The sequence below is a fragment of the Melanotaenia boesemani genome, chromosome 5 (assembly GCF_017639745.1).
Source record: "Melanotaenia boesemani isolate fMelBoe1 chromosome 5, fMelBoe1.pri, whole genome shotgun sequence".
In the NCBI taxonomy this organism is placed as follows: domain Eukaryota; kingdom Metazoa; phylum Chordata; class Actinopteri; order Atheriniformes; family Melanotaeniidae; genus Melanotaenia; species Melanotaenia boesemani.
This window is the reverse complement of record NC_055686.1, coordinates 28,242,554-28,252,048: the sequence shown is the minus strand read 5'-3', so window position 1 is coordinate 28,252,048 and position 9,495 is coordinate 28,242,554. Positions and strand designations below refer to the sequence as shown.

At 34.7% G+C, this 9,495-nt stretch overlaps 1 protein-coding gene across 1 annotated transcript; it reads left to right on the top strand.

Annotated features, from left to right (window-relative positions):
* Nucleotides 1-1,497: 1,497 nt before the first annotated feature.
* LOC121640033 (C-type mannose receptor 2-like) lies at nt 1,498-8,431 on the top strand. The gene is made up of 5 exons (XM_041985705.1): nt 1,498-1,633; nt 2,530-2,570; nt 3,601-3,987; nt 4,832-5,197; nt 5,497-8,431. The coding sequence occupies exons 2-5, from the start codon at nt 2,537-2,539 to the stop codon at nt 5,844-5,846; spliced, it is 1,137 nt and encodes a 378-aa protein (XP_041841639.1). The 5' UTR covers nt 1,498-1,633; nt 2,530-2,536; the 3' UTR covers nt 5,847-8,431.
* The last annotated feature ends 1,064 nt before the right edge of the window (nt 8,432-9,495 follow it).

Below are 9,495 nucleotides of genomic sequence, written 5' to 3'. Positions count from 1 at the left end.
GCTGAAACTGGGTTCCAGTGTGTTGCGGTTTGGACTCGCAGCAAGAAGGTCCCTGATTTGAATCATGAATCTCAACCCCGTCTGCATGAATATGACTAAGCGTGTAAATGACTGAATAACTCTTATAACTAAAAATAACCTTAAATGGAATGGAAATTTGACCAGTCACCTTTTTTTCTACAGTCTGATGACTGTGAATTTCCAGGCAGTTCAGTCATCTGACGGCCATAACTGCAGACTTAGCAGGAACCTTCTTCATTTTACGCTGCAGTCCCAGATCCCACACAACCACTTAGATTAATTAGATTGTGTAACATTAAATATTTTAGACTGAAAAAACTTATAAAACAAATAAAAAAGTTTATTTTGTTTACAGTTAAATAGCATAACTCATTTATGCTATAGAAATTCCACTGTTACATTTTTTGTAGCATTTTCTAAGAATTAATGGCCAAATTTAAAAAAAAAAGAACTATATATGTAAATCTTAAATAGTCTCTAATAAATCTGAGTACGTTTCAGGAACATCAGATTACTTAATGTGATAAAATCCCTACAAATTAGAACCAGTGCTTCTTGATTGCTGATTTATTCCATGTTAAATAAATTTTGGTCTTTTTTTTAGTCTCGTCTTGTAATATGTTGATGATGATGGGTGTAAGTGGTCAGTGACAAAGCTTTATTTCTTCATTAAAAGGCTGCGTCTATCACTACAAACTCCTTCTCTCCTGCATGCTCCTGTCACCAACGTTGACAGAACGAGCCGGCCATTTTCTAAGAGCTCTGATTGGTCAGGAGGTGGTGCTTTTATACTCGTTGATCTCTTATCAGGAACAAAACCTGCTCTGGAACGGGTCAGCTGCTCAGCGTAAGTTATCATGGTGATTGACCCTGGTAAGAAGTGAACCAGCTTTGTAGTACAGAAAACCCAGAGTTAACCCTGAAGTTACCTGGATAAGAGAAGGCAAGGCGGTTTATTTGTACAGCACATTTCATGTACAGGACAATTCAAACTGCTTTACATAAAACAAAGACATTACAGATATTAAGAAATAATAAAAGGCAGCAAACCAGCAAATCCAGCTTCGTCCTACAGGCCTGGTCGTCCCACAGTTTGTTATTAACAAATATTGTATTAAAAATGGACCCTGAGACCTTATTAATAACAATTTTATAACTAAACTAGCTCAATAAAGCCCAACACATCCACATCCAAGTTGTTGGATTTTCTCTTCTTCCTCAAAGTTTTACTTTTTTTTTTATCTGAATAAACACTTTCACATTTCACTTCAAATTTGCATCACCAGGAGATGTAAACCTAGCTGGAGTATAAGCAGAGGAAATTTGCCTTCCCCAAATAATGTTTATAAAAGGACTTCAAACATCTTCTTATCTGATGTGTAATCAGTCCGTGCAGCATGAAAGCAGAAGTTGTTCACAGTAATCAGTAAAATGAAAATAACCCCATTCAAAGAACAACTTATTCACAGCAACACTGGACATTTTCCCAGAAAGTTAAAGGATCTGGAAAATCAATATTTGAATATTAAAATTCAGGTTTTGCAACGACCAGAATATATTTTCAGCACAGACGTGACAGAGACAGACAGCAGAGCAGACCTGAAGACAGACGGTGAGTCACATCAGAATAAAACAGATTCACTAGATGTGTTTAGAAATTAGTCTTAGTAATATTTAGAGTCCAGTACCATCGATAAAATGAATGGCTGAAGAGTCATCATTACAAAGAGTTATTATTAGTAGTAGAAGTTAAGTTAAAAGAAACATTTTTTTCATTATTATATGGTAAACTAATTCAGATGCTAAATATACTGAAAGACATGAATTTAAAGGAATAATTCTGGAACTCAATGGAACAGAAAAAGCAGTAAACTCTGTTGTGTTGAGACATTTGAAGTAATCTTCAGGCATTTTATTGCTAAATTGTTCCAATTTCTTCATTTGCATCTACAAAATATGTTAAACAAATAATAAACTGTCATTTTGCACCAACAAGGTTTAAAAAAAATCAAAAAGCCAGAAACTTGTCCTTTAAAAATGTGAGAAATGGAGGAGAAAAAAATGCTTTGGAAAGTTATTCTTTAAGAGGTTCCTGAAACCGACTTAAAGAATTTAACGGACAGTGTTTGTTTCTGCATTAAATGCTGCGTATGTGTCATAACTCGCTACAGCTATTTCCAGTTTTCCTGCATAAAGAAATGAGAGTTAAAACTTTTTCACAGTCCTCTAAGTTTGTTTTCTAGGAAGCATTTCTGGAAAAATTTAAACTCTTAAAAGTCTAAAAAACCTTTATGATAAAATGTTTTCATGAGGAATCATGAAGCTTTAAATGTGCTCAAATTTTGTGTACTACACCTTATTTTCTTCCTTATTAAAATGCTGCACATCCTTTTAACAAAAACAGCAACAGTTACTGTCTTCAAGTGTTTATTCAAAATCTTCACCCTGTTTTGATTATTATGGTCTGGTCACAGCTCAGTGACTTACAGCATGACTGTCTTTCTACAGAACAACAATGCAGTGGAGTCTGTTTCTGCTCCTCCTGATGGGTGAGTAGCTCTGTGTTCCACCTACACAGCTAATGCAGAATAACTATTTCTAGCTTGTGCTCAACTTTTTAAAAGGATTTTTAGGCTCTTTGGGTTTTTATTCAACTGTAGTTTTATAGAAAAAGGAGTCAGGTTAAGTGTGGAATGACATGCAGTGAGGCTGAGACTCGAACCCGGGCGGCTGCACATTTATTAGCTGCTTATCTCTCCTTTTATTTGCTTAATTACTTTTTAATTACATTTTTGGACACATTTCATCAGCAGTGCTGCCCAAACTTTCTTTGAAACAGGCTAAAAGAAACACAAATACATCACTTCATCCTTGTAACACTCCTAGTTAGACCTGTTCTGACCGTTTGCAGGTGCACATTTGCATTTATGTTGAATTTCCACACTGAAAACAAGGAATTTAAGTTTAGGAAAGATGAGGAAGTTGCAGGGAATGCTGATGAAAACAACTGACATGCATTTGGGTTGTGCTTGACATTTTGAGTCCTTTAGCCTCCGGGATTGATGAATTTTCTGAGGAAACCTGCTGTTGAGCTTCTTCATCGTATCCAGATACCAATCTGACACCACCTATCGTTGTTGTGGAATTATTTTGACATGATGCTCAGAAACACATGTCAGGTGTGTGTCAGGTACAATCTTTCAACCAAGCAGCTCTATCATGAAGAAGTTTACCTGGCTAATGAGAAACATGGGAAATGTTACAGCCAGAGAGACAAAATAAGGAGTTTCTGAAGATGAACTCTCCAACATTCAATCTGTTCTCATAGGAAAAGACACTCTGTGTTTCTTAGACGCCTGTAAAGACATATTTAGTAGAAACTGATGGCATTGTGTTAAGTTACATGTATGTAAACTCAGGAGATGTTTTCAACCATGTGTTCGGCCGGTGTATCACTGTATGAGCTGGCAGCTTTAACCTAAACCAGTTTTGTTTTCTTTTAGTGATGTGGTCTGTGACATTTTTAATAAGCCTTTGTGTTTTCCAGCTCTGTTACAGCAGTGTTTCCTCTGCTTTTAGGTTCATGTCCCTTCTTTGCATGTCAAAATTATGAATACCACTATATAGATCAGAACATGACCTGGGATGAAGCCCAGAGGTTCTGTAGAGAGAATTACACAGACCTGGCTATGGTGTATGACACGACGGACATGGAAAGACTCCGTAACTCCAAAGGAACTCAAGGCCCGTCCATAAATCAAGAGGAAGCCTGGATCGGACTTTACTCTGAACCAGGCATAGAAAATATGACATGGCACTGGTCTCTGCCTGGAACAGAGTATGATGGCATTAAATGTGGAACAGAACAACCAGATAAAGGATATCAGTTCTGTCAGGTGATAAAAAACAATAATGAATGGAAAAATGTTACCTCTAATAATACCTGCAGATTTATCTGTTATAAAGGTAAGAATATGTAGATGTTCATATTTATTACATTGTGATTGTTTTCTTGGCTGATTTGGATAACATTAAATTTAAACTTGATGACCTTTATTTGTATTTTAAGTAGAAGTTTTACAGTAATCAATTTTATTTATTATCTTATTTCTAGAGTACATGTAGTCACAAAGGAACAGTAATATTTTTTGTTTGTTTGTTTTTGTTGTCGTTGTTTTTTATTATGCTGATTCATCACAAATGTCATGTCAAAACACTTCTGATTCAGTCCAATTATAATCTAAATATTAAAAATTAATTTTAAAATCATAGCTCAGAACATCATGTTACATCTCTATGAGTAAATTATCTGTCCTGAATATTTGGTAGACATCCACATGGAGCCATCTGTTCTCACTGTCAATGCCACATTAATGGAAGAAAAACTCAGTTCTAAGAAAAGGAAAATTTCCTCAAGAACCAATTTGGGAACAGTGGCCTTCTACCTCAACCGGTTAGGAAGTGAGAGGACAAAACACCTAGAGAGAAAGAAAACAATGAGGCATTAATTAATATTCTAAGAAGCTCTCTGTGTGTTTGGGGATCCATCCTAAACATCTGATGGTGACAGTTTTACAGCTTAAGTTTGGCAACAGTCTTATTTAAACACTCCTGGCAGGAAAGGACAATAGTGTGTTTTCCAAGCTATTAATTGGTACCTTGAATTAATCTACTCTTAAAAATTTACACTTTGAACGCTTATTTAAAAAAACTGCAATGAAATTCATCCTTACATCCATCTTTTTAAAAAAAGCTAAAGATATGAAGCATGATATGTCAGATGTTGTAATTTTGTCGTTTCTCTCCACAGGGAGTAATCAACCTGATACATATTACTTCAGTAGAGAAACAAAGACTTGGCCAGAGGCTCAAAAATACTGCAGAGAGAATTTCAAAGACCTGGTCAGTGGATTCAGTCTATTTAATGACAGCAGCCTTACAGGTGGGATTAACTCCATACTCCAGAATCTTTTTCCCAACCAGTGTTGTTTCATCGGCCTGTTTAGAGACAACTGGAAATGGTCCAGTGGAAGCAGCTTCTCTTTCAGATACTGGGACACCAACTATGTGTACAATGATCCAAATGCCCAGAAATGTGCTGTGACTGCATTGAAGGAGGACGGGAGATGGAAGAAGTCTGACTGTAGTGAGAAGAAACCTTTTTTCTGCTATGATGGTAAGTTCTTGCATAGTTTAAATACTTAGCTAGAGTATTTAAGCATGTACACAAGTTGTATTTAGTTTGATGGTGATTTTAAAGCTTTAAATCTTTGTTAGATAAAAACATACATTATCATTCAGGATTTTTATCTTTGGCAGCAAATACAAAGATTGTTGTTTACATGCAAACCAGGAACATGACTTTTGACTCTTAACCATGTTTTATTATGTCCTGGATGTAGTTTCTGTTATTAATCTATGAAATCCATTTTAAAGCCCAACTTTAACAATAAATATTGTTGATATTGATGACAGATAAAATGATCCTGATCAAAGAAAAGAAGACATGGAAGGAGGCCTTAGATTACTGCAGAGAGAATCACATGGACCTGGTCTCCATCACTAACCATCACCAGCAGAATATGGTCCAGAAACGAGCACAAAACGCCTCGACTAGTTTTGTTTGGCTTGGACTGCTCTACCGCTGCCCTCTGGATATGTGGTTCTGGGTCAGCGACCAGGTGGTTTGCTATGACAACTGGAATTCATATGCAAAGAATGACAACTGTGGCTATGCTGGAGCCATGGACAGAGACGGTGGAAATAAGTGGTACAGTGAGCCAGAAAATAATATGTATAATTTCATCTGTGCTGCGAAGTTCTGAAATGAACATTTACTCATTCATACACTGTACTGACTTCATCTCATTAGAGTGAACTTGCCAAATATTGTATACTCAATTTTCCTAAAGGCAACGAGCTTCCAGCCTGTTTACATGAAAGATTAGGTCCTGATGTAATGAAGCAACACCAAAGTTCTTTCTTAAAAAAGACATCCAGATGCCCGTATGCCCGATGGCCAATTCATTTATTAGCTTTTACTTACTTTGATTCTTTATGTACGTGCATGGTGACGTCACATCCTGTTTTCTAAACAGTCAGTGTTGAACACAGCAGTGCAAATAAAAAGCTCCATTTTGGCTTCACAGCGAGAGAAGTTTGTGTACGATGTCTCTCCGATCATCGGTACGTCAGGGATAGAGGATGGAGGAAGTCAGTAAATAACAAAAACTCTATAAATGCCACAATAATTACTTACTGTATGATTGTAAACACCTACATATTAAAATATTAAATTAGCCATCAGTCTAAACTAATGAGAATGATTTATGTTATTATAATTTATCTATAGAATAGAAAAACTTTATTAATCCCTTTGGAGAGTCCTCAGGGAAATTTGGGTAATCTAGTTTATTAGTTTTATGTAGTTTTAAAGTCTAGTTTATCCATTAAATTGTTTTAGCTGTACTTTTATTTTTTAAAAACCTACAATGGCTGTTTTACTGAATTTTCAATGAGACGCAAACATCCTTGTCGACTAATCTGGCCTGTTGAGTTGATGTGAGCTGATCTCAGGGTAGAGTGTAGGGTAGGGTAATAGTAGTAATTAGTTCAAAACTATATTTAATAGTGTTCAACACGATGCATTGGTCATTAGAATGAGAGGATCTCCTGTAGTTTGAATATGACCACAAAAACCTGAACCTAGCAGACAGATAAAAATCACTTTCCCAAAATTTAGCATCGGAGCTACAACAGCTCCACATTTTCTAAAGAGTGGTTAGTACCTGATAGTACCTGATAGTACCTGATAGTACCTGATAGTACCTGATAGTACCTGATAGTACCTGCCTGCAGCATTTAGGGACTCCCAAGACTGATGTCTGTGTCACCTTGTATCACCTTCCTTTTCCTCCTCTTCCTCATCATAATTTAATTACATGTTGTTTGACTCTTGGATGTTTAGGGAGGTTTGTGGTGTTGCTGCAGTAATGCTACACACACACACACATCATCATCTTTGCTGTTCAGCTTCACACGTGATGCTACGGACTGAGCGAGTGATCAACACGCTGCTGTGCCGCTATGCTGCGACTTATTTCACATATGACTAGCAGGCAGAATAAAAACTGGTTCCTACCAGCTGGGTATGATTTAGACAAGATCCTGATAACATAGTTACTTTCCACTTTATTCTAATTCCTGATCAACTATTTACCCCAAATTACTAAAATATTGATCTTAACATGAAAATCGATTAAAAGCTGATATCAGAGGTATCGATATTTCAGTATAGATCTGCACATCACTAAAGGAAACTCAGAAAACAAATCAATCTACAAGTTTTGTTAATCTTTATTAGATTAAATAATTTGAATAGATTTAAATTGATTAATTGATTTATTTAACCCAGCTCTAAGGAAGGAACGCTCCTTTCTAATAATATGTAGGAGTTGATGACATGAGTGTTAAGGAGGAAATTGTAATACAAGAAAAGCTGAAGTTTAACTCCTAAAAGGTGTTAAATTTTCTCTCTACTTTCACATGGACACTTAAATTCACAGAGAATCTAAACTGAAAGTCAGAATTTGAAGTGATGACGGTGTCTTTCATCTTATTTATTTAAATGAATGTCTAAACATGAGAATGGGCGTGGTATTATAAGATCAAGTAGCATCATGGTTAAGGAAGCTGTTCAACACAATATGTAAAGTAACCCGTGTTGTCCTGGTACAGTGACCGTAGCCCTTTGCTCTGTAATGTTTCCTCTTTTATTTTACATTTTAGTTAGAGACAGATTATCTCAACTGTTGCCTTTTATCGTAAACCGACTGTTTTGTCTGCAGTTAAGCCTCTATATATACACCTGTATAATCAGCAGCACCCACTGACTTCATTTTCATTTCATTCATTTAGAATTTCACTGCTTACAAAAGAAAGGATGTAACTCTGTGAAATATTTCTGTTTCCTCTAATGTATCCAAGTGTGTTTATTGTGTTACAGATTACTGTGTGTAGAGTTTAGCACAAAGTGAAACTATGTAGTTTGCTAATCCGGGTTGAGGTTTTACTTCTTCAGATTAAAGTTTTTACTAACTGTTACTTATTTTTATTAATGTTCAACTTATTTAAGAAAAAAATTAAAAAAAGGAATAGTAATTACAATAAACTCTTTTAATTTATGTACACACACATTGTACTGTGTTTCAAACAGTTTGTGGTCCTTTTTAAATGTTTTGTTTTTAATTTTCATTCTTTATTAATCTTATTTAATTTTCTTTTTTAATTTAATTTTAAACAGATGACCGATTATTTTAATTAGATTGATGGAGCATTTTAAAGTTTGCATTATAGTTTTGTTTAGGGTCTATAGTGTACATTACAGTTTCTAATTAATAAAATTCTTTGTTTACCCTGTAACACCTTGTGTAACGTTACAGTTTCTGTCCTATTACATTGACTCTTCTGCCCCCTGGTGGACAGATTTTATACTGCAATAACTCTGACTATTAATATGCAGGAATTCTTCTTCTTCTTCTTCTTCTTCATCTTTTTCTTCTTCTTCTTCTTCTTCTTATTATTATTATTATTATTATTATTATTATTACTATTATTATTATTATTAATAATATTTATTTAGATTTTTTAACTTATTTTGTTAGGGGTGAAATACATAAATTTTCTCTCCATTATTTCTTGGGTCAGACATTAAAGAGTTAAAATGTTTTAATTGTCAGTGTGAATCTTGGGAAATGGGAATGTTTAAAAAAGACAGCCTTACAATAATCAATACAAAACAAACAAACAAAGTGTCTCTGCACTTTATCAAACTCTTGCTATATTCTTGGGATGATTAAAAATCAGTCCAAGTTACATTTATAAAATTTTGCTCAGAACTGAGACTGAAAGAGTGAAAGATTTTATTTTATTTTATTTATTTATTTATTTGTTTATTTATTTACTGTACATACATCATTATGTCTTATTCAATTGTCAGTCTGATGCAGGTTCTGATGTACTCTGCAGTGGAGCCTTGAAGGAATGAGTATATATTTAGGTGGTGATATTCATGAACATGGGATGTTTAATTAGTGGGATGTATGAAGTGTGAGTGTGTATATATCGAGGTGTACTTATCAAAATATCCTGTGATAAGAAGCTCTTCTTCATTCTTCATCATGAGGGAATAAACATGTCTCCATTGATGTTCCAGAGGAGGTACTCCAATTTAACTTTTTCAACTTAATATTTTTCATTTTCTCCAGCTTGTGATTTAGAAATTGTTCACAATCAATTATTTTGTAGTCTAACCTATCATCTGTGTTTTCAGAGCATATGTGACATCAGAAAAAATAAATAAAATACTGGATTAAATGTTAATGAAAGTCACAAATGTATTTAATGTGACATAAATAAGAAAATACAGCAATAAGCTGTAACACAACAATAGTTTGATGATGCAGTGGCATCACA

Coding starts and splice junctions, on each gene's coding strand:
- LOC121640033 (XM_041985705.1), top strand. CDS start 2,537: ATGCAGTGGAGTCTGTTTCTGCTCCTCCTGATGG. Junction 3,988..4,831: donor CAGATTTATCTGTTATAAAG/GTAAGAATATGT, acceptor TTCTCTCCACAG/GGAGTAATCAACCTGATACA. Junction 5,198..5,496: donor ACCTTTTTTCTGCTATGATG/GTAAGTTCTTGC, acceptor TATTGATGACAG/ATAAAATGATCCTGATCAAA.